Source organism: Amphiura filiformis, chromosome 10, assembly GCF_039555335.1.
Source record: "Amphiura filiformis chromosome 10, Afil_fr2py, whole genome shotgun sequence".
In the NCBI taxonomy this organism is placed as follows: domain Eukaryota; kingdom Metazoa; phylum Echinodermata; class Ophiuroidea; order Amphilepidida; family Amphiuridae; genus Amphiura; species Amphiura filiformis.
In genome coordinates, this window is record NC_092637.1 from 13510170 (window position 1) to 13535948 (window position 25779).

Consider the following 25779-nt stretch of genomic DNA (forward strand, 5'->3'; position numbering starts at 1 on the left):
TGTCCACACCAAACTAATATCAGGCTTGAAGAAAACCTATGATAAGGTAAGGTCCAAGACGATACATGAGGCATTTGTAGAGTGTCAGACGACCACTGCTGTCCACACCAAACTAATATCAGGCTTGAAGAAAACCTATGATAAGGTAAGGTCCAAGACGATACACAAGGCATTTGTGGAGTGTCAGACGACCACTGCTGTCCACACCAAACTAATATCAGGATTGAAGAAAACCTATGATAAGGTAAGGGCCAAGACGATACACGAGGCATTTGTGGAGTGTCAGACGACCACTGCTGTCCACACCAAACTAATATCAGGCTTGAAGAAAACCTATGATAAGGTAAGGGCCAAGACGATACACAAGGCATTTGTGGAGTGTCAGACAACCACTGCTGTCCACACCAAACTAATATCAGGCTTGAAGAAAACCTATGATAAGGTAAGGTCCAAGACGATACACGAGGCATTTGTGGAGTGTCAGACGACCACTGCTGTCCACACCAAACTAATATCAGGCTTGAAGAAAACCTATGATAAGGTAAGGTCCAAGACGATACACGAGGCATTTGTAGAGTGTCAGACGACCACTGCTGTCCACACCAAACTAATATCAGGCTTGAAGAAAACCTATGATAAGGTAAGGTCCAAGACGCGATACACAAGGCATTTGTGGAGTGTCAGACGACCACTGCTGTCCACACCAAACTAATATCAGGCTTGAAGAAAACCTATGATAAGGTAAGGTCCAAGACGATACACGAGGCATTTGTGGAGTGTCAGACAACCACTGCTGTCCACACCAAACTAATATCAGGCTTGAAGAAAACCTATGATAAGGTAAGGTCCAAGACGATACACGAGGCATTTGTGGAGTGTCAGACAACCACTGCTGTCCACACCAAACTAATATCAGGCTTGAAGAAAACCTATGATAAGGTAAGGTCCAAGACGATACACGAGGCATTTGTGGAGTGTCAGACGACCACTGCTGTCCACACCAAACTAATATCAGGCTTGAAGAAAACCTATGATAAGGTAAGGTCCAAGACGATACACAAGGCATTTGTGGAGTGTCAGACGACCACTGCTGTCCACACCAAACTAATATCAGGCTTGAAGAAAACCTATGATAAGGTAAGGTCCAAGACGATACACGAGGCATTTGTGGAGTGTCAGACAACCACTGCTGTCCACACCAAACTAATATCAGGCTTGAAGAAAACCTATGATAAGGTAAGGTCCAAGACGATACACGAGGCATTTGTGGAGTGTCAGACGACCACTGCTGTCCGCACCAAACTAATATCAGGCTTGAAGAAAACCTATGATAAGGTAAGGTCCAAGACGATACACGAGGCATTTGTGGAGTGTCAGACGACCACTGCTGTCCACACCAAACTAATATCAGGCTTGAAGAAAACCTATGATAAGGTAAGGTCCAAGACGATACACGAGGCATTTGTGGAGTGTCAGACGACCACTGCTGTCCACACCAAACTAATATCAGGCTTGAAGAAAACCTATGATAAGGTAAGGGCCAAGACGATACACGAGGCATTTGTGGAGTGTCAGACGACCACTGCTGTACACACCAAACTAATATCAGGCTTGAAGAAAACCTATGATAAGGTAAGGGCCAAGACGATACACGAGGCATTTGTGGAGTGTCAGACGACCACTGCTGTCCACACCAAACTAATATCAGGCTTGAAGAAAACCTATGATAAGGTAAGGTCCAAGACGATACACGAGGCATTTGTGGAGTGTCAGACGACCACTGCTGTCCACACCAAACTAATATCAGGCTTGAAGAAAACCTATGATAAGGTAAGGTCCAAGACGATACACGAGGCATTTGTAGAGTGTCAGACGACCACTGCTGTCCACACCAAACTAATATCAGGCTTGTAGAAAACCTATGATAAGGTAAGGTCCAAGACGATACACGAGGCATTTGTGGAGTGTCAGACGACCACTGCTGTCCACACCAAACTAATATCAGGCTTGAAGAAAACCTATGATAAGGTAAGGTCCAAGACGATACACAAGGCATTTGTGGAGTGTCAGACGACCACTGCTGTACACACCAAACTAATATCGGGCTTGAAGAAAACCTATGATAAGGTAAGGGCCGTGATCTGATCTGCAGGGTTGCCATGTCAACCCAAATCGCGGGTCAAATAATTGAAAAGTCACCCAATTTTTCTCTTTTAAAACCATTGGTTTCAATGGGACATGAAACTACCAAAGTTGTGGGAGCCAATGATGAAAAGAACTTTTTTTTTCTTATCCATTGGTTTCTGGAAATCTTCCTAGCTGGCCCAAAAGGGCCAAGTGATTATTGCTCCTTATGTCTACCCCTGATTGTGTGAATATTTTAAGTGTATTTTGCTATTCAATCTCAATGGATGACCATGTATACTTTTTATAGCTCAAATTCCAAATCCATGTTTCAGGTAAACACTTTTTTGCAATGTTATATTGTTAGCAAGCCTTGCATACATCGGTTGTTTGATTGACTTTCAGATTGATTTAAACTTACATTCATCCAGACCAGGGTTGTAGCTACACTGGGCGGTGGCGGGTGGACCCGCCCGGCACTCTTTAATTTCCACTCGGCAATCAAGTTAATTTTGAGCCCAAATACCCGGCACTCCATTCTCAAATGTTTCAAAATCAATGAACAATCAGTATAGAAATTATCAAAAAATTTTTACCATTTCATATAAATTTCACCCAGCACTAAAATTTGCCTAGCTATAACCCTGATCCAGACTGAGGAGGATAAATGCATTCTTCAAAAATAGTTCTGTCAATGTCTCAAGTATGCCATGGTGTGTGATGGCTTGCATGATTGATTGATCGACTGATTGATAGAGTGGTTGATTGATTTCAATTCCCAATACAGCTAAACATTTGGTCAGTACCTCCAAGTATGACATGGTATGTGATGACTTGCATGAATTTTATCGATTGATTACTTGATTGATTAAAAACTTGATTCATTTTAATTCTTATTCATCCATACAGACTGAAGACAAAGACACCTTCCACCAAGAGTTCCTTCAGCATCTCAAGTATGCCCTTATAGTGTTCAAGCGTGAGCCTGCTGTGGAGAGAGTGTTGGAATTTGCTGCCAAATTTGCAGCCTCCGTGACAGATGAAGAAGTGGCTGTTTGTAGCGCTGATGATGAAGGCGAGGCGGAGACCAGTGGTAAAGGAATGGGAGATTTGCTGCTGTTTGTCTTTAATTTTATGTTGAAGGTTAGTAGTGTGGCCCTTGAATGTCGACATTTATGCAAGAATGACTTGAGCCTAAATCTCAGGCCAAAGTTGAGACGATGTATCGCATTGATTGTTTTTTACAACTTCACAGATCTGACAAGTTTCAGGAAATTTCTTGAAATTTTAAAGAAAACTTTTGCTCTACCCTTCCTGTGCAAAAGAATAGGGAAAAGTGCTTTTTCAGAGGTTTCCATGCTTATCAGGGAATGTTGACAACATTGAAGATAGGGGACCTGATCAACAGCCTCATCGCCCCACTTTCCTATCAAAATGGAGATCTTGGCATTAAAGCTCATATTTCTCATAATCCCAGTGAAATTTTAGGCCTAAAAGATAATTCTATGGGCTGTTGTGAAACACGTTTTTACTTCTAATATCAAAATTTGGGAATTGGATTATTTTGGTACAGGCTTCAATGTGATACAAAACATGATGATACGAAAAAATCTTACTACCTACATTGTACCTTTAGGTGGCATCTCTGCAACTTTCACATAACTGGCACTTAATTAAAAAGTACTATGGATTTACTTTAAGTTATAGTCAAATGATTGAAATGTATGCTAAATTAAAAGGAACTCAATCTTTTATTACAATTTTCATTCAAAGGTCCATGGTGCAAGAGACCGTGCTGTCCGTTTCCGGTCGTGTCAGATGATCAACAAACTCTTAAACAGCATGGGACAGGAGGCTGACATTGATGATGACTTGTACACCAGGATATACGACGGGATGCTGATTCGTTTAAGAGACGTGGAGGCGTTGGTTAGGGTACAGGCTGTGTTGGCATTGGCCCGGTTACAGGACCCAGAGGATGCTAATTGTCCTGTTATTGCAGGTACTGAAATTGGGTTCAAATCAGGAACTGCCTTTTGCTCTCCTGAAACCTGATATAGGAGAGTGATTTTTAGCTCTCCTAAACAGCTCTTCTTGAAGGTTTCAGAAGAGCTATTTAAAGCTCTCCTGCAAATTCCAAAAGACAGTCTCTGTTAAAATCTATTGCTCTCCTTAAATCTGATATAGGAGAGTGATTTTTAGCTATTCTTAGTTGACCATTCTCTCCTTACATTGTAAAAAATGCTCTAAACAGCTCTTCTTGAAGGTTCCAGAAGAGCTATTTAAAGCTCTCCTGCAAATTCCAAAAGACAGTCTCTGTTAAAATTGGGCTATTGCAGTTGAAATCCATATGCCCCTAAGACATGACTTTAACCTCCTACACAGGGGGTGTACATGTATATTTCAATGGTGTTACTTATTCAGGTAATCCCATTTGACTTTCACACTCCCTGTGTGGGAGATTAAGGAAATGTCTTCCATAGGGGTATATGGGTGTACTGGAATATCCATTAGCATGTGTACACATTTAAAACAATCCTTCGTTTTGCAATATTTAGGCTATTACTGAACATTGACAACTGGAAAATTATAATTTCCCACAGATATGGATTGAAAGTAACATGTGTTTTGTAAGTGTGTCCATGAACACATGCTGACATAAAATAAACAAATTGGGAAATTCATTTTTGAAGACTTGTTAGCTGCTATGATATGATGTGTCACTATATGCAGTTGGATTTGGGCAAGATGTTGTTTTTACGATATAGCCTATATTTGTAACTTTAACACTTTGTTTGTCTTACCAGCTTACATGTACCTGCTAAAGTGTGATCTGAGTCATGACGTACGACGTGCTGCACTCGTCAGCATAGCGCCCTCTGCCAAGACATTGCCAACTATTCTAACGACAACGAGAGATGTGAAAGAGTCCGTCAGAAAGCTGGCATATGAGGTGAGACTTGTTGGACACAAAAGAAAAGGGCTATAACTCATTTGAAATTCACACTCCCTGTGTGGAAGATTAAGGGCATGTCTTCCATAGGGGGGTGTATGGATTTCAACTGGAATAGCCCAATTGCATGTTTCATTTGTGAGTGTTTGGTGCCATACCTGCTAAGGCCAAAGGATGTCGCGTTATTGGTGCATGACTTGTCCAGTCCAGTTTGGCCATTATGAAGGCCTTGTACCAAAAAATCTCTGAATGGTCAAATTGGCCTGTCAATAAATTTTGGGGTACTCAAATTTATTTGCTTGTGGACCATGAAGAGCTAAAGACATTTAAAATATGTGTTTGAGGGCCAAATATACTTTGTTTTGCTGCATTTTGCATTGCATATCATTTGAAAACCCCCTATGGAAGACATGACCTTATCCTTCCACACACACGGAGTATGACTTATCGCTTTACCTGAATGGGCGATTCCATTTTAAGATTAAGGCCATGACCTCCATTAGCTATAGTTACAGCTTGTAGACAGCAGTGCTTTGATGTGGATAGATCATCATAGATAAAGTAAATTGTGATTTCAGTCCAGTTCTGGACTGGATTTCCAAAGACGATAACGTTAATGCTGATATTCTACTTCATCGTGCCACATACACTTTTCTAGCGGTAGTCACCCAGCAGCACCTCGTTGCTGCTGCTGAAGGACTCTGAAAGCCAATATTGCCGCTCTGTGCTTATTAACCAAAAATCGTATTCTCATTCGTCAAAACTAAAGCGGAGGAGTGATTGGTATATTGGCTTGCTGCTGGTCACCACAAAATCGATGTGCAAGCAGCAGGAAAATATTAAACCAGCATAAGAGAATTAACCACAATCCAAAGTAATTAGGCTAATCACCTACATGCATATGTATGGCCACTAGAAAAAAATGGTATGTTGATGGTACATTCCACAGTGATTATTCTAAGACAAGTGAATACTTCTAATGTCCTCTGGTGTTTAATTTATTCATTTTGTTACAGATTATCTCAGAAAAGGTTCACATTCGAGCTTTGACCATAGCCCAGCGAGTCAAGCTACTCAAACATGGACTATCAGATAGGACAGGTAAGATGCCACTAAAATTTGCCAGCAAAGTGTTACGTATAATCCTATTATCACTATGTCAACTGGATCACGCTTTTGAGTCCTGCACCAAGATCAAAATGATCACAACACAAAGTCTATGGCATGACTACCAATTCCAAAAGGTGCATGATCCAGTTACTAAGGAGTTATGTAACCACTTGGCTGGGGAATTGACAGACATGTAGCTTTGCTGGAATTTTTTTTTTACACTTCAGCATAAAAACTAGCAACAAAAAAAGGCCAAATAAATTTTCAGGATCTATTTCACTTTTAACCCTTTGTAATTCAAGTAACCGCTTGCAAGTTAGAAATATCCTTTTACTAAACGTAAGTTTACGAAGGGTCCCTGTAGTTTTGTTATAATATTCAAAATTTGTGCTAGTAATACAAGTTTGTATCCTGAGTGACTAGCGCAAACTATATGTTGCCCAATGCCCGTCATAAAATAGAATAAGCTAAATTGGACTTGGACAGCAGCAAGAAATCACTCTGTGTGCAAATACGCAAGTTGCGCACATGTGCACTGTTCCATCGCATACAAAGCGTGCAAAGGGAAGTCATTGTCAAAATACCATTAGACAGCTTGGAACGACTATTCAAGGCTCATCCGGGTCATTGAAAAGACCATTTACCGCTTAACCCCATGAGAACTACTTGCCGATTGACCAAAAAGAAGTTTTCATTATCAATTGGACCAATCAGGAACATTGGTAGAATAATAATTATTTCACTACGCAAAAGAATTGGGGTGAATTATATATATGCAAAAGCTCCATTCTGATTGGTGATTAAAATGAGGATATCATAACCATGTTAGATCGGCAGGTACTACTCAGGGGGTTAAGAGGTACTATTTACGGGTGGGAGTACTATGGTAGAATTCTTTTTTGGTCATGAGAATGTGATTCGCTCTTAACCAATCAATGAACAAGAATATGTTTATGAAGTATATAATACCAATTGAGAGGCTTCAAATGGACTTATTGGACTATCTTTAGAAAAAGAAGTTCACCCAAAGGTCTATTTTACACTCTGTTAACTTGGCCTGGGTTTAAAAAAAATTTGCTAGATATATCAATCAATCATTTGTTTTCAAAACATTTTATTTTTTTAATCAGCTGCTGTCAAGGAGGCATGCGCCACCAAGTTGTTGCAGTCCTGGCTGCGCACATTTGACGGTAATGTCTTGGACTTCCTCAAGTGTCTTGATGTCGAGAATTCTACTGACGATACGGCCGAGTTGGCTCTAAACGTGATTTTCAACAAAGTCTCACCGGCAGAACTAGTGGACAACTTTGAATTGCTGAATGAAAAGTAAGAGAAATTGATGTGACAATATTATATATATATCAGCAAGTCATGTGTCATGGGCAATATCAATATTCTTAATTGACTCTGATCAGCTCGTAATTGGTGGGATTCTCAACATCGGGTATTGATAGTGAATGGCATACACATAGCTGGGCTCAGCACCTATGGGAAGTGCATATTGCATGACTGACACATGACAGAGAAATTGATGTGACTATATTATATATATCAGCAAGTCAAGTGTCATGAATTTATGCAGGCGTAAGTTGGAACTTAATGACTCACGCAAGTAACAAAAAACATCAAATTCTCGTTTCTAAAAATTACGTAACAGCATTAGCATAAAATCAATAGACTAGGGACACTGCCAAATCACGCAAAAAGGCGGGCCTTTTAAATTACAGCAAAGCCACATGTTTAAAATGTCCAAGAACAGCAAAAGTACAAGGTGCGTATGGCTAGTTTTGGGCAGGAATAAACACTAGGTCCTAGGTAAAATATGAGACTTGCCATTAAACTTGGGTGGAAATGGGACGTCTGGAAACTTCAACAACTTTAGGCTTTGAATGGAATCAAATTTATTCTGCAAAAATGGCGAAAATGATAAAGCAGTTGTTACAAATGACATTAATTATCTCCCAAACAGAATACTTAGTCATCATCTAGGCCAAGTTGCCCCTACTTGCAGCTGAATTGTACTTACTCTCTGTATAATTATATACCAAATTATTCTTATTATAATTCAATCAAATGTCATTCCTCGTCAAGTGCAGGGAAGTTTGCTGAAACGTTCACAAGTAAATTTGTGCATTATGCATAATTGGGTCAGATACAATGAACATTTCAAAAGTCAAACAAAATGGAGGCTAAAAGTCAAGATAGTGTTAGACCAGTACAACAATGTATTTTAAGACATAGGTTTCTCAGTCATCAACCTAGACGTTGACCGATTGAGGACAGCATTCTACTACACAACTATTGAATTTGTTTTCCCTCAGTCATGTGATTCCAGCCACAGATTTGACCTGTGAAGGCGCCCTCTATTGGCATCACTTATGCGCTTTCCTGAAGACACAAGGAGCCACTGGGGAGGTTCTCATTGACAACTTGGTTCCAACAGTATCTGCTTTCTGTGAATACCTTCAAAGGTAAGATGAAGGGAACCAGCATAATGGTTGTGTTTCCAAACTCAAAACATACTATAATTGGAGATAATAAGACTAGTTTGCTGACCTGTGCAGTACGGCATTTTTGGTCTGCTTGACAGGACGTCATACGCAAACTGGTCTTTTTAATTCGGTCTTCAATTATAAACATAATTACAAAAATGGACCCCTTAAATAAGTCTCAAATAATATAATAAATAATGGGATTTATATTAAATGTGCGGTTTGACATATCCACCAATTGCTGCTGGGAAGTGCAAATTAATGCTGCTATAGTGTGTGCAGGCCCTGGATGTCTTTGAGGGCCCTTAACTTTTTATGTGCACAACATTCCCATCGTCTTCATAAGAATTACCTTGAGGACCTGCATAAAATTCTTACTTATTGCAAGGCCTGCACAGTTAGTCTTTGAATGTGCAGAAACAAAGGGAACTTGTTAAAATCATTAATTATCATTATCATTAACTGGCACCCTGACAATCATCAGTTGTAAAGTACACAAGTATTATGTGAGTTTGAAGAGTGTTTCATGTAATGCTGACAATTTTTGTCTGTTTTGAACCTCTAGCTTTGTGAAGACCTTGAATACAACTGTCGGAGATGCCAATGAAACCGTTGTGGAAGAGTTACTGAAGAATGAGTTCATTGCTGAGCAGTTGCTACATATAGCAAGTCTCTTGGATTTGTCTGATGAAGTAGGCAGGTAAGGGTACTAAACATAATTCCTCTCTACAGGGTGTGCATGTGCAAGGTTCGATTTACTTTGAAAAATTTATTTTAGGCGATGTTCTTATAATATTAGCATATATTTACATTGTAAATAATTGCTATACAAGCTGAAATTTGTGTAGCAGGTTGTCCAAAATGGGGAGCATTTTGCTCCACGACACCAGTTGAATCGAACCCTGTGCATGTGTCACAATAACATGTGTCCCTATGTCAAGTCCAAAAATCAGCCACATTATACTTACAAGTTACATTGCATAGATTGCTACACTAAAGATTCAACAGCAGATTCAACTATTAAATTGGAACTGGGGTGTAATATAATGTGAGTTCCAAACTACAATCAATTGCCAAATTGCTACAACACTTGCACAGTTCAATGACCCTCCCTGCTTCCCTTATTCAATGTTGCTTAGCAAGCGCCTCACTGTTGTGTAATGTGTTACTGGTGTCCGCTTATGTGAATTTGCTCGAGCGTAAGTGAGGACTTTATTTTGTCGTGCTAAGTAACAAAAAACCGAATAATTTTCCGTGTTATAAGCCAACAAACTTTACTTGTGTGCTTCAACATTGATAGGTGGGGTGGGATGGGATTCAAAATAGATTGGAACCTATATACAAAAACAATATTGTATGGTAAACTTCACATGGACAGTATGAAATATGAACAATTACCAGGTACTTTTGCACTCAATTGTAGACACCAATGCTTCTTGTTAGGTATGAAATCAAAACTCGGACGGAACCGGCGGTCAACAGCTGGTCAAGTTTTGATTTCGTCCTCTAAGCCTACTATGCAGTGTGCATTATTTTATTTTTATTTTTATTTTTCAGGAAACGCCTTGACAGCACCATACAAGAGATGCTGATAGCACCCTATGTTCCGTCTCCTCTCGTTAAACAACTGGTGGAGCTCTTTAATCGCATCCACAGCAACGATGAAGAGCGCATCACAATCATGGCTGAGATCATTGCTGATGTGAGGGAACCCATCACAACGGTGGAAGTAGAGATATCAGATGAGGAGAAGAGAAAGAAGGAATTGAAGGTAGGCTGGAGCTGTACTGGTAATGTTGAACGTGGGTGTCGACTGCAGACGACAAGTTTCAAATTTTGTTTTTAAGATTACACATTTTCAGAAATGTAACTTTTCATGACCATATTTGGAATCAGCATGAAAAATGCATTAAAATGAGTACAAACAAGCCTAGTATTGCTTCAGTGGCTCTTAAGATAGCTCTTGATATTTTGAGAAACTATCTCAAAACTTGGGACTTTTTATGTTGAAGTCTAGTATGCAGAGCATTAAATCAAGATGCTAGTATCCATAAATAAGTTCATCAGGATTGTCAATGAATAAACTTTGCAAAAGTTCTTGTAAAAAAATCCAAAGGAATTTTGAGTAAAATGATGTATTAAAACATACCTCAATACGTTTTGTGCTATGATCAAATTGATTACCAATTCTCCCACTCGGGGTTGTAGCTTGAAAATTTTTAGTGCTGGGTGGTATTTGAGGGAATTTTCGTGAAATTGACAATTTTATTGACAATTGTCTAAATTTGGCCAAGTTCTATGTGATTTTGCAATTTTTGACACTTGAGTGCTGGGTGCTAGAGTTTAAATTGTTTATCAGTGGTGGGCTCTAAATCTGAGTGCTGGGCTGTGCCGCCCTGCTTCCACTCGTCGGCTTAATCGTCTGATTTCTGTCATAAATATGCAGTCATCGACTGCGAAGATGCAATGCAGAAATAGCAGAGCAAAACAGAAATAGAAGACACATGAAAAAAGCAATTTGCATCTGGAAAAAGAGGCTAACACACTAATCTGAAATGAGGGAAATCATTTTCTATCGCATATATATGAACAGCTCCTGCAACCCAAAACAGGTTCTAAATTTGAGCCCTTGATTATGAATTCTTGTTTGTTTGTTTCAGTTGGCAAGTATTCGTGTACAGCTCAACGAGACGCGAGACACTTTGGAAGACCTTGTCGCCAAACAGGACTTTGGCAAGGCTGCTGAGTACAAGAATATGCTGGAGGACCTGGAGATGAGTAAGGCCTCTCTGATGGAACAATCTAATGTTAGTACTTATGAGAAGAAAGAAGAAAAGGTAAGGTTGGCAAAAGTGGTGTAGCCAGGACTTTTTCAGAGGGTGGGGCAACATTTTACGAATATGGTTATCAAAATGGGCTAAAAAGGACAAAAAATGGCATGAAAATCTTAAATAGCATGGCGGCTGGCATCATACATGGTGGGGGCAAGAGATCTCATTGGGGCAGGTGCCCCCCTGGCTATGCCACTGAAGTTCAAATAATCAGTACCCATCTTAAAATTTTTGTATGTTTTTTACATACTGTTTGAGCCTAAACATATAGGGCTGACAACATCTCTCTTGTTGGGATATTAGGATCATATATATTTATATATAAAAGTTTGAATAAATAAATAAATATAAAGATGGATCAGTTCATTAAATCTTATTCATATCCTACAAACTTGTTTCAAGAAGACTGCTGTCTCCTCTCATCAGGGATAGTCAAATGTAATGAAAACAAAACAAAACAAGATGAAGTGTATCTTTCCTGTGCGTAATTGCGGTATTAGCGTGCGCATTTAACTCTCTCGCGTGCATTTAACTCTCGCGCGCGTATAGGTTGTGTCTATGCGAGATTTTTCAGTTTGAAGTTTGCCGCATGTCGGCATGCGCTAATTAGTTCAGTTTTTTTATTTAAAGATGCCATTTTGGGGTGGCGTATGATGGAAGTATTTCTCCATGATGCATAGGTTGAATATATATTTTGAATATATAATCTATGAGATATGATAAATATATTGTGATGATGTAATAATTATGCAACCTTATTTGTGTGAAAGACAACTTGATACCCAAATGGGCCAATGACAGTTCCTTGAGGAAAACCATACTCCATAGGGATTTACTTAGAGCAGTTTCCATCAACATCTCTATCATCGTATGTTTGCTAGAGAAAATGACAAATAAACAGCTTACTTTCTAATACAAGCTTTTAAAATTCAAATTGTTGATACATTGTGATTTGATTTTACATCCATCCTCTCCCAGAGTGACCCTGCTACGTTAGTGAAATGTATGCGGATAGCCAGTGAAATGATGCAACAATTGTCTGTCAACAAACTCAACCCAACTTTACAGACTCTTATTGACACATTGGTAAGTTCACCCCTACACCCACCCCACATGCACAAACTCCCTACCTAAAGTTTTTTTTTTCTTCATGGCGCAAAATTATCTTCATAAGGTTTTACCTGAATCCGTAATCGGCTCTACAGGGTATACCCATGGAGACCTTTACTGTATTAATATTGTGGCAATCAGTCTGCAGCAATTACTAATGCCCTGTGGAATATTTTTCTTTAATGGAACATTATTTTGTGTCTGCACAAGGAAAATGATCTTAGGTTGTTTTGGCTACACGTGATGATAAGACCCCCCTCTTCCCATCCCCTCACACACCTTTTTCCCTGCATCTGTCTTCTCTTCCTCCCTCCCTCCATGTCTCTTCATCTCTATCTCAATTTGTTTCCGTCTCTCTTTTCCACCCCATGTTTCTCTCTCTTTCCGTCACTGGTAAGGGACGCACCATTAGATTCTCAGGGGAGGTAGGAAGTTAGGGCCGGGGAAGTTGTTTTTTTTTTCGCAGCAGAGTGTTGGTCCCTAAGATGCGCCAGATGTCAACTTGGTTTCTATTTGCTTACATCCACAGACACCAAACCTTGAACATCCCCAATCTCAAACCTACTTCAGGATGCCCCAAATAATGTGAGTCCAACACAGGTATACCTAGGTGTGAAGGCTCCATGGATTGATAACAATTAAATCTGAATCTTAATAAATCTTAAAATGCTATACTCATCTCAATTCATTTCTTTACAGGTGTTACCAGGCATACAGAATCAAGATCCAGCTGTCAGGAATCTGGCAGTGAATTGCATTGGGCTGGCATCTCTACTCAGTAAGACGTTTGCTTGTCAACAACTACTTCTTTTGATGCAGGTAAGGTACTAATGCTGGGCCAGTTCCTGATTTAGACTGAGCTTCAATTTGGGTTTTCACAAAACAGATTTACAAGAATCAATTTGCTTCAAACATCTCCAAAGATCACACACACAGCCGGATAACCAAGAGATCTGTAAAAAGAGATAAGGTCTGGATAAGGGAAGTTGGACTGTATGTGTAAATTTGTAATTATACTGACTAGCGGGACACCCGCGCTTCGCGCGGGTCCCCGCTAGATGAATAAATGGGAGCGTTCACTATAACAGGAATAATTACTGAACAGGCAAAATCATTGAAAAGGTACATTTTATTTACCTAAATCTATCTCTTCTTACATTTTCTTTTTTAGTTTCTTATGCTTAGCTTGTGATTTTCCGCTTCCATGTTATTTATTTAACCCCGCTCCCATTATTTTCTAAATCTTGTTCTTTCTTACATTTCCTTTAGCTTCTTTGTTTATTTGCTGCTTGTGATTTCCCGTTTCCATGTTTTTTATTTAATTCTGTTCTCATTATTTTTAGCTTCTTTTTTACTTACATTTCCTGCTTAGTTTCTTTCCTTCTTTGTTTCGCTCCTCCCTTTCATTTAGTTACTTTAACCCGCGTCCGCTGGCCTATTACTCGTATTTTTTTGTCCTCATTTTAATTTTCTTTTCTTTATAGTACCGCTTCATGTTGTTTATACAACACACATCCTATTCCCGTATTTATTATGTCCTCTCATAGCATGTCTCAGGGTGCGTTCACCCGTTATCACCCGTCCATGTACCTTTTTGTCCTTTATTTTTCCTTCTTACCGTATTATATCATGTCCACTGGCCTCTGACTCGCAAGTTGCGTGGCTCTGCGCCGTTACGCGCGCATTCGCGTAGTGCGCAATACGCACGCGGCGCCGACGCGCTGCCGGCCAGCTGCAGTGACGCTGTAGGCTGGTAACCAATTTTCATAACAAAACCCCGCTTTTACCCATATTTTCACTGTTTTGCAACCAATTCTTGACCGCTTTTCAACCAAATAAAGTTTAAACACGCTCCCGTATATTCATCGATCTCCGGTATGAATTTGGCGACATTTGGATCGAAACTGACGGAGCTTTTCCGTTCACACACCCACAACATTCCCCTATTTATAGTAAGATGAATGTCATTATGACCCTGATATGGTAAAACAGTGAAACTCAAAATTTAGACTTTTTTAGTTCAAGTCTGTTTTGGGGTAAATCAAGGGCGCTCTTTTCATTTCTGAAAGTCTTAACTTACAAAATCTTACCGATTTAAAGATAGCTTAACATATCTCTGCCTTGATTTTGATTTAAAGTTTTGATCCAAACACAATGAATTAATTCCTACCTCAGTATTTTCAGATGGTACTCCATCTTTCATCAGCAAATTAGTGACTGTATCAGGTCATGATCTGTAAATTCCGAGGTAGGACTTAATTTCCTTGTGTTTGGATCAAAAGTTTAAATCAAAATCATGATTTATACCAACACAGATGAACTTTCATGAACATATCTCTGCCTTATTTTTACTTCTTAGCAATTTTACGGCAAAACAATGTATCTGAATTTGTGTATGTGTTTTTCTCAAAAAGCTTTTAGCATCGTTGTTTTTCCATACCAGGCCGCTTACTTTTGTTCCCTGTCATTTTGTTCCCTGTCAGATATCCCAAGTGGACCAGGAAACCATCAAAGTGACTGCTCTCCAGGCTGTTTTTGATCTCTTGCATCTCTATGGTCTTGAGGCTTTTAAAGTTGACGGAGCTGTTCCCTCTGCCAGTGATGATGATGCTGATAGTGAGGAAGATGAGGAGGATCAGGGGGAGGAGGGGGATAAAGAGGAAAAGCAGAACAAAACTGCTGCTAACAGTGCTGTTGCTATTCTGTCTGGTCTTCTGGATAGTGAGGTACGTTTTAATATCAATGTTTCTCTTTAGAATTAGCTTTTTAAATAAATTTTGATCAGATTTGTGTCCATCCATATCAAAATGATGCACTTGTTGGCTGCTACATGTGTCTCTTTTTACATAATAGCTAAGAATAAATACCAGACTCACTTCAAATCATCCCCAAGGCACATGTTTTAGGAATGTTCTTGGTATTCCTAAACCATGTGATTTACGGTTGATTTAAAGTGACCTTCACTTGAGATGAGTCTGGTTAATTCCTAGCTTAATTCCTGACTATTAATTCCTAGCTATTATAATTCCTAGCTATTATGTAAAAAGAGACACATAGTGGACAAATGCATCATTTTGATATGGATATACACATTTATAGGCGAATGCGCATCATTTTGGCAAAATTTGGGCTATTCCAGTTGAAATCCGGCGTGGTGGCCTAGTGGTTAGAGCGTCCACCTCACAATCGGGAGGTCGAGGGTTTGAATCCCGGCTGGGCCATACCAAAGGCTTTGAAAAAATGGTACCCACTGCCTTCTTGCCAGGCATTCGGCATTGAAAGAATGGAGTAGGGAAAGTTAAACACATGGCTACCAGTGGACTAACCCCCTACTGTAGCTTTTCTGCTTGCAGACATGTAGCCTAGGGTTATGAAACGGAGATAGGCACCGCCCAATGGGCCGAAAGGCTTGGGAAGGATTTAACTTTAACAGTTGAAATCCATTTCACTCCTGTGGTGTGGAAGACGTGACATTAATCTCCCCTTCAGATGGTGTAAATTTCTAATGGAGTCGCTCATTCTAATGGAATAATCCCATTTGAAATTGTGTACATGGTGCAAGTGTTGAAACCTCTGTATGTCCCTATGCTTTATTTACAGAGTTCTGAGATTCGTACAGTGGCAGCAGAAGGAATGGCCAAACTGTTGTTAGCAGGCCGTGTGTCAAGCCCTAAGTTGCTGAGACGTCTTCTCATCCTTTGGCACAACCCAACAACGGAGGAAGATCTGCATCTCAGGCAATGTCTGGGGGCTTTCTTCCCTGTGTTTGCTATGGCTGGAAGGTTAGTTAGTTAATCAGTGTGGTGTGGTTTCACTTTTTTTCCCTCGTTTGTTTGCCACTCCAGTGAGATTTTTGGAGTGGGTCAATAGGTCGGAAAAATATTTTTTATGACTCGCTACTGTATAGGCTTATAGACAATGAACATTGGTCACGTGGAATGGACAGTTATGAATGTTATATAAGTTTTACTGTTATGATTTTCTTCTTTATTATTTCAGGTATATTTTTATTAAAATTCTTAAGAAAATGTTGACCAAATTTAGTTTTGAAATGAAATTTACACACAGAAAAAGTAATAAAAAACTATTAAAATTATAACTAAAAAAAAATTGAAAAGGGCATACCAGATTAAATCAAATAAACGCCTGCTACATTTTTCCAAGGGGGGGGTTTATTAGAGGTCATTTTAGCACGACAATTCCCGTTAAAATCATTAGGTAAGCTTAAAAGTCGCGCTAAAATGACGAACTATGAACTTTTGACACTGACTTCTGGTTCACTTCCGGGTTTCTGATGCAGATTTTCGCCATTTATTGCTGCTATTACCGACCATGTGAGCAACTTGGTAAGCTTACTACACAAGATAGCATGGAAATATCGGAATTTTTGAAACATCTTGGTTGAAAAAAGTGGTGGGGGGCGTTTATTTGAGGGGGGGGCGACTATTTGACGAAATACGGCACCCTTATTTTGGCCAATTTTGGGTCGGTCGGTCGGTGTAGGGCAAGCTTTTTTTTTTTACCTAATGTCAAAGTGGTACTTTTTTTTAACTTCCCAGAGCCTTGATTTGGCAAGAATTAGAGAATCAATTCTTGCAATGATTCTCTGAGACTTTTGACCAATCTTCATGCAGTAAGACAGTTGATTCTTGATAAGTTTGCAAGAAGAAATTCTGATTCAAGCAAAGTGCAACAAAATTGAGCCTCTTATTCCACTGTGTAATAACTTCCATTTTTGCTACTCTAATTTCTCATAGGTCTCAGCAAGAGTGTGTCGAGCAAGCATTCCTACCGACATTACAGACGCTATTTGAAGCTCCAACCACCTCACCATTAGCAAGTATCAATGAGAACAACGTGGCAACATTCTTGGTCCATCTGACTGATCACAGGAATCTCAAGATTGCAGACAGCCAGGATACAGTTGTAGAGGTAGGAATTGAGGTCAAGAAGTTTTACTTCGCTTGTTCCCCTAGTACCTCCCCCGACTGTCCCTGTTCCAACCACCTCCCCATTAGCAAGTATTAATGAGAACAATGTGGCAACATTCCTGGTCCATCTGACTGATCACAGGAATCTCAAGATTGCAGACAGCCAGGATACAGTTGTAGAGGTAGGAATTGAGGTCAAGAAGTTTACTTAAGCGCTTGTTCCTCTAGTACCTCCCCCCCCCCCACCCCGACTGTCCCTGTTCCAACCACCTCCCCATTAGCAAGTATTAATGAGAACAATGTGGCAACATTCCTGAATCATCTGACTGATCACAGGAATCTCAAGATTGCAGACAGCCAGGATACAGTTGTAGAGGTAGGAATTGAGGTCAAGAAGTTTTACTTTCGCTTGTTCCCCTAGTACCTCCCCCCGACTGTCCCTGTTCCAACCACCTCCCCATTAGCAAGTATTAATGAGAACAATGTGGCAACATTCCTGGTCCATCTGACTGATCACAGGAATCTCAAGATTGCAGACAGCCAGGATACAGTTGTAGAGGTAGGAATTGAGGTCAAGAAGTTTACTTCGCTTGTTCCTCTAGTACCTCCCCCCCCCCCACCCCCGACTGTCCCGGTTCCAACCACCTCCCCATTAGCAAGTATTAATGAGAACAATGTGGCAACATTCCTGGTCCATCTGACTGATCACAGGAATCTCAAGATTGCAGACAGCCAGGATACAGTTGTAGAGGTAGGAATTGAGGTCAAGAAGTTATTTCGCTTGTTCCCCTAGTACCTCCCCCGACTGTCCCTGTTCCAACCACCTCCCCATTAGCAAGTATTAATGAGAACAATGTGGCAACATTCCTGGTCCATCTGACTGATCACAGGAATCTCAAGATAGCAGACAGCCAGGATACAGTTGTAGAGGTAGGAACTGAGGTCAAGAAGTTTACTTCGCTTGTTCCCCTAGTACCTCCCCCCCGACTGTCCCTGTTCCAACCACCTCCCCATTAGCAAGTATTAATGAGAACAATGTAGCAACATTCCTGGTTCATTTGACTGATCACAGGAATCTCAAGATTGCAGACAGCCAGGATACAGTTGTAGAGGTAGGAACTGAGGTCAAGAAGTTTTACTTCGCTTGTTCCCCTATGCCCCCTCCCCCACCTGGCTGTCCCTGTTCCAACTACCTCGCCATTAGCAAGTATTAATGAGAACAATGTGGCAACATTCCTGAATCATCTGACTGATCACAGGAATCTCAAGATTGCAGACAGCCAAGATACAGTTGTAGAGGTAGGGATTGAGGTCAAGAAGTTTACTTCGCTTGTTCCCCTAGTACCTCCCGACTGTCCCTGTTCCAACCACCTCCCCATTAGCAAGTATTAATGAGAACAATGTGGCAACATTCCTGGTCCATCTGACTGATCACAGGAATCTCAAGATAGCAGACAGCCAGGATACAGTTGTAGAGGTAGGAACTGAGGTCAAGAAGTTTACTTCGCTTGTTCCCCTAGTACCTCCCCCCGACTGTCCCTGTTCCAACCACCTCCCCATTAGCAAGTATTAATGAGAACAATGTGGCAACATTCCTGGTCCATCTGACTGATCACAGGAATCTCAAGATAGCAGACAGCCAGGATACAGTTGTAGAGGTAGGAACTGAGGTCAAGAAGTTTTACTTCGCTTGTTCCCCTATGCCCCCCTCCCCCACCTGGCTGTCCCTGTTCCAACTACCTCGCCATTAGCAAGTATTAATGAGAACAATGTGGCAACATTCCTGAATCATCTGACTGATCACAGGAATCTCAAGATTGCAGACAGCCAGGATACAGTTGTAGAGGTAGGAATTGAGGTCTAGAAGTTTTACTTCGCTTGTTCCCTATTCCCCCTCCCCCACCTGACTGTCCCTGTGCAGGGGCTGCAGCAGACACCAAACAGGGATTCAAATTTGAGGAGAACAGGTTCTCCTGAAGGTCCCAGCTGGATTACAACTAGGAGAACCAAAATTGGTTCTTGTAAGCTTCCAATTCTCAGATTGCATGTTCTATTATATTTTACCTAAATCTGCAACCGAAATATGATTTGATAATCTCATTAATCCAAAAATATAATTCTGAAATGTTGGGGAAAAGGCATCTTCGCCCTGTCCATTTATTATACAATCATGGATAGGAATCCATGGCCCATACATGCATGTAGCCTACTTTCAATGTTTATATTACTCAACCATCCCATAATAATAGATATGACCTTGCTAGCATAGTAATGAAAGTGTCTCCATTGGTTGCTTTCGCTGTATAAGTGATCACATAACAGGGGAACTACTAGCAATAGATGAAGACAATTTTTTGAATATATCGCCCTGCACTACAATGTACAAGGTTCTTGCAAAGGCCCTTTGCGATAATCTCCCTAAACAGGTTACCCCAATTGATTGCGAACTTGAACCCCTGCCAAAACATGCTTCCCCTTTACCTTATTGCAAAATTTAGTGTATACATGTAGATCATTGTTTGTCTTACTATATGATGACTATCTTTTTCTCAAATCATTTTCTTATAGGATAGTACAGTCCATGACAGCTTAAGCTTGAAGATCTGTAATGAGATTCTTGTGGAGCCTGATGCGCCAGGCATACGTACCTTATGCAAGACCCTGAACATGCTGGCCGTGTCACACACAAACAATACACTAATGAAAGACCTGAGTCTCCTGTCTGGACAGATGATTGGCGTAAGTATGAAATCCATTACACCCCTTATGGAAGACACCACCTTAATCCCCCACATAGGGTGTGTAGATTTTAAATGGAGTCACCCATTCAGGTTACCCCATTTGAAATTCATACAACCTGCATGGAAGATTATGGTCCTGTCTGCCAAAGGGATTTCAACTGAAATTGCCTAATGCCATCAGTGTTGATAACCTTAAAGGTATGTAAAAAGCATTATTATGTATCATCGCGGCACAATGATGCAGTTGTCTGCAAGTTCCATTTTGCGCTACAGACCGGTAAAGTTGAAAAAGGGTGAACAAATGATGGGAATATCAATTCTGAGATTTGCCACATCTTGTCAATGCATGATTTTGGTATCATTGTAAAGGGAATTGAGTGATATCAAAACCTTAATATTTTAATTTTGACCCAACTGCACCCTTTTGCCACTACTGCCATATGTTATGACAGCTACTACTGCCCGAGTCTCGTATAGTTCATGCCTTTTGCGTACCGTCAAGTCACATGACCTTGCTGTGAAAGTTCCCAGATCTAACTTTGTGAACCACAAGAGATCATTTCAGCCCTTTACGCTCGTACTGCCAGCATATGGAATGCCCTTCTTGATTATGTTGTGTCAAACCAGGATAAGCTGAGCTTCAAGCAGGAGATAAATTACTATCTTTTCAACAACCTGTCAGCATTACCTGTAGTATATTACTGCTATTAATGCCCTGATTGGCTTTTTAAGCATAAAAAGATATGCTGGTGATTTCATGATAAAGCTGTGCAGACATTTATTTTAATACCATTTCCTTCCAATCAGGCTGTTGATGAGAAACTCTCCAAAAAGCAGCTAGTAAAGTTCCAGCAAACCGTAGAGAAAGCACTTAACAGTGGTGCTGGTGCTGAAATCAAAACAGACCATGAGATGGGTGCTTCGAGCCAAGAAGATGAAGGGGTGAATAGTCAAGAGGAGGATACACAGGACACCAAGGATACACAGGACACACAGGAGCAGCATACAGGAGAGGAAGGAAAGAGTCAAGAAGTGGAGGAAGAGGAAGCAAAGAGTCAAGAAGTGGAAGAAGAGGACAAGGTGGTATCACAAGAAACTGAAGAGACAGAGGTCACTTCTGAAAAGGTGAGAGATGGTATCAACATTGGGTTATTCCAGTTGAAATCCTTACTATGGAAGACATGACCTTAATCTTCCGCACAGGAGTGTGAATTCCTTTTGAAATCTACACCCCCTGCGTGCGAGATTAATGTCATGTCTTCTATAGGGGTGTGTGGATTTCAACTGAAATAGCCAATTTCATAATAGAATGCACACATTTTTTTAGGGATGGCGAATTAGCGCAGTGGTAGTTCCCTCGCTTTGCACCACTGAGGTCCCGGGTTCAAGCCATGTCATGGCCCAAGGACTCACGTGCACTTGGTTTATCCCGATTCCATGCTCGCTCTCGCAGGTTTTCTCCGGGATCTCCGGTTTCCTCCTGCTTTCAAAAAATCGGTGATTAGTTGTTTGGTTAACAAAAACTTCCTTCACCCAATGGAATTTGGGAAGCTGCACAGATAAATGGTGGATGTTAAAAAGTGCGGATAGGTTTGCACTATTCCGGCTGCACAATGCCTAGTCGATGTGATCTGATTGTGATGATTCACCATGTCAGCGAAATTACAGCGCTTTGAACACTCCGTGATCTGTGGTAAAGCGCTATATAAATACAGAAATTTATTTATTTATTTTATTTATTTTACTCCTTTGGTTTTTTTTGATAACGTATTGCATGTGGAAGAGGGCTTGGGGTTATCGCAATGATTCTGTCCCCACCATGCTTGCATTGAGCTGTTCCATTCAAAATCCACACACCCCCTGTGCCATCCAGTTGAACCTTATGTTCAATCAGTCCAGCTGGAAATCTTTGCTAGTTTTATATAAATTATATAAATTCCTGATGAAAGTTTGAAATTGATATAATCTGGTTGAATTTTTACACAATTTGGCCTCAAATGAGTAAAATGTGTTTGGAATTCCAAAATCTGCTGCACCTTTTCAATTTTTTGTGGATGAAAATCATTGGATCTGAAATTATTTGTACTGTTAAATTTGGTTTGAATTCCAAAACCCTTGAGCTATTTGAAAAAAGAAAAAAAAAACATTTTGGAATTAGATCATATTTTGAGCATGACAGAGAGCGCGGGGTGATACAAGGTAGGCTGTTGCTGGGATGAGTTCTCCATAATATTCATTTCACAGGCATGAGAATCTTCAGGTTTAAGCCTTTTGGTTCAAATTTCTGCACTTTCTTTTAATTTCAACCTGTTTTGGGCCTTTTTAGCCTAATTGGCATTCCTGATATTCAGGATTTGTACAAGTACCTGTGTTACATGTACAATTTTCTTGAATGCTTGTCTTTTACTTTGTATAATTAATTATAATTAATATAATTAATTGTCCCAATTTCAGTCTGAATCACCTAAACCAGTTGAAGAGGAAAGCATAGTTGAAGAGAGTACATCCAAGAGAAAGACCAGAGGCAAATCAAAGAAGATCCAAGAGGAGTCCATTGAGGAACGATTTGCTGCTCCTGAGGAAGAACCACCAACAACACGGAAAAGCACAAGGAAACCTAGAGGTATGGTGTGAGGATTACTGGTGGATATGCCGAAGGGTTATGCTGAAGGGTCCGAAAACTCAATAACCTGGTTATTAATAGGTTAATAAAAGAGTATCACCTCACTGTGAGTAAAATTGTACCGAATGCATCGAATGTTCGAGCCCCACTATTAATCCGATGTCTCAAATTAAAGAACACATCAGTTACTGTATGATGCTGGCTTTAATTAAATTGACATTATATGTCACAAATTCGTAGGTTTAATGTTTGAAAATATGATTAACAGTAGCATCTTTACATAAATTTTGACTACTTATCCCTAGGCCTGGAAAAAATGAGCAATTAGGCAATCTCCTTCCCGGGAAATTTGATGATTTGGAGGGAAATTTTGCTTTTCTGGATAAAGAAATACATAAGAAATGGTGGGAAATCATCAGTCAGAGGAAAATTAGCTCTCTTGCCGGTTCCAGGCCTGGTTATCCCAGCAAACACAAAACTTTTTTCAACATTTTTTTGCAAAAGGTTAGAAAAGATTGCCAGAAATGTTTAAATGTCTGGTTATATAAAGGGTTAGTGACAAACTTTTTCATGAAATTTAAACACTTTTTTGTTGTTGAAAACTTGTGCTTTTGCATCCAAACTCTTCAAATATTGATTAGGCCTGTTTTCATGCTGTTTTGTTTACAGGAAGTAAACCCTCTGTCAGTAGTAGCAGTCAGAAGAAGGCTACATTCAAGACTCCTGCAGAAACCACAAAGTCAACACGGAAAGGAAGGACTACTAGAACATCCAAAAAATCTGTTTCTGAGTAAGTTGCTTGCATGATATTATTATATTTTCTCACTGGCCACAGTGGTCTACATTCATTTCAAACATCTGTGTTTGAGTGCTAATTGCAAGTACACATTGTTGTGCTATGTTAACTGTTTATTTTCAGAGCTGTTCCAGAGCCAACCACAATAGACCTTTTCAAACTGATTCATTCCGATAAAACCTGAAGCATGAAATAATTTCCCCCATCGTGTGTGCCTAAAAATACCTCTTCAGCATCATCTACAGTGCAAAGTTCCAATGTGTAACAGGTATCATAACTGCGATGAACTTTTGACGCTCAATTTAGGATGGGAGAGGTACTTTGCCAAGGATACTCAACGTGCAATCAAGCGTGTGGTAGTATGTCTTATGTAAGAGACTGACTTGTGGAAGAGGTGATGCATACATGTATAGTCGCGGTTCTGTAAAAAGAACATTGGCTTAATAAGCTGTAAAAGGGTACAATTTGGTACAATTTGACCCCCTAGCTTACTGAATAAATAGTACGGTTTTCCGATCTTGATTCGAAATGGTGTATTGGTAGCGGGTCGGATCGGGCCCACGGACTGCTTATTGAGAACCCCTAGAGTCCCCTCATACATGTAACTGGGCATATTGAGTATGGCCAAGTCACACACTGTTTGATATTCACAATCTAAGTGCTGACAGGGTATGCAACTTGTAGCAGCCACCCTCAGGAAGCGATCTGATTCTAATATCACCAATAAGCAGCAGCACCTCAGAATATGATTTTGCATGTTGCAATATAAATGTATTTGTATGTATTTCTGAAACTCCAGGAGGAACTCGGCTGGGGCGATTGCAATCACGCCAAGCTGACACACGGTCAATTTCTATAAACTTTTACGTGTTTGGAAACATCATAGCCTGATAGTCCATTTTTGGATGGTACAATGATTACTCTTGGGTCAATTGAGTGGAGGCAATGGTCGAGATGGGGTTCAAACTCCCAACCTTGCGATCATGAGTCCAATGCTCTAGCTACTGCGCCACACGACCCAAAAGTTTGTTTATTAATTGATCGTGTGCGTAATTGTATATCTTTGTCTCTTTATTTTTACCACAGGGATATAGATAGTGATATCTTGGCGAGCCCAGAAACCATTGCTGTCCCTATGAAACGCAACATCAAGAAGACCAAGGTCAATCTGGCAGCGCTCCTCAGCGACAGCGAATCTGACGCTGAAAACGTCGGAACCAACACCGCCACCAAGCACAGGTATACAGAATCAGATAGCTCATGGTTTGATGACATCTGATAAATGCATGAACTATAACCTCCACTATGAACTTTGACCTCAACTATGAACTTTGACCTCAGCATTCACCTGTCATCCTTTCATCATCCTGTACTTCGCCATTCTGTATATCAAGCTAAGCTCATCTGTCATCCAGATAGTTTCTGTGACCTTTAACTCTTAGTAGTCCATGTAGACATCTTTCTCTGCAACTCAGTGTGAAGCAAATACCGGACATGTGTTACTGAGCTCAGACTATATGTGACGTGTCATGTCAAAAGGAGACACTTTTGGGCAGGTTATCAATTTTGAGGATTTTACATTTCTTAAATATAGAGATATTTTGCTCCACAATGCCGTTTTCACCAATGAAATCGGACATTCCTAAGCGAAGATATTGAGTTTGTATGTTATGGTATTATAAAATTGGAAATTGAGATATCGGCCTTTAAAAATATTATTGACAATGTTGAGAGTAGGAATTACCTTGAAAAATGTCTCAAAAAATACAAGATGCCAGTAATATTCCGGTCTGAAACATTAATAACATCACAAATGCGCAACAATCCCAAATTGTGAAAAAATCACCCCCGGTCAGATTTTTGGATATTTCTCCATTTACGATCCTGCCCAAAAGTGTCTCCTTTTGACATGACACGTCACATATATCCTGCTACTTCTACCAGCCATCATTTTGTCTTTGTCATTCTGTATCTCGTAAAAACCTCTGCTGTCATGCAAAGTACCAACTTTCACTTTAAACGAGCAGAGCAGTTCTTCTGGGGTGAACCAAACCTCCAGGGAGTGAAT

At 40.1% G+C, this 25779-nt stretch overlaps 1 protein-coding gene across 1 annotated transcript in view; it reads left to right on the top strand.

Moving 5' to 3' along the window:
• The window catches only part of LOC140161683 (condensin complex subunit 3-like), a 37147-nt gene extending 12157 nt beyond the window's left edge, over positions 1–24990 (top strand). Inside the window, exons 3-21 of the mRNA XM_072184984.1 lie at positions 3034–3267; positions 3898–4126; positions 4932–5077; positions 6094–6178; positions 7318–7513; positions 8509–8658; positions 9245–9379; positions 10237–10450; positions 11340–11516; positions 12489–12596; positions 13320–13439; positions 15104–15346; positions 16221–16402; positions 17378–17552; positions 20120–20290; positions 21100–21417; positions 22747–22915; positions 23585–23705; positions 24798–24990. Of these exons, the coding sequence (XP_072041085.1) occupies positions 3034–3267; positions 3898–4126; positions 4932–5077; positions 6094–6178; positions 7318–7513; positions 8509–8658; positions 9245–9379; positions 10237–10450; positions 11340–11516; positions 12489–12596; positions 13320–13439; positions 15104–15346; positions 16221–16402; positions 17378–17552; positions 20120–20290; positions 21100–21417; positions 22747–22915; positions 23585–23705; positions 24798–24990 (3366 nt within the window). The remainder of the gene's footprint in view (positions 1–3033; positions 3268–3897; positions 4127–4931; positions 5078–6093; positions 6179–7317; positions 7514–8508; positions 8659–9244; positions 9380–10236; positions 10451–11339; positions 11517–12488; positions 12597–13319; positions 13440–15103; positions 15347–16220; positions 16403–17377; positions 17553–20119; positions 20291–21099; positions 21418–22746; positions 22916–23584; positions 23706–24797) is intronic.
• Positions 24991–25779: the final 789 nt, after the last annotated feature.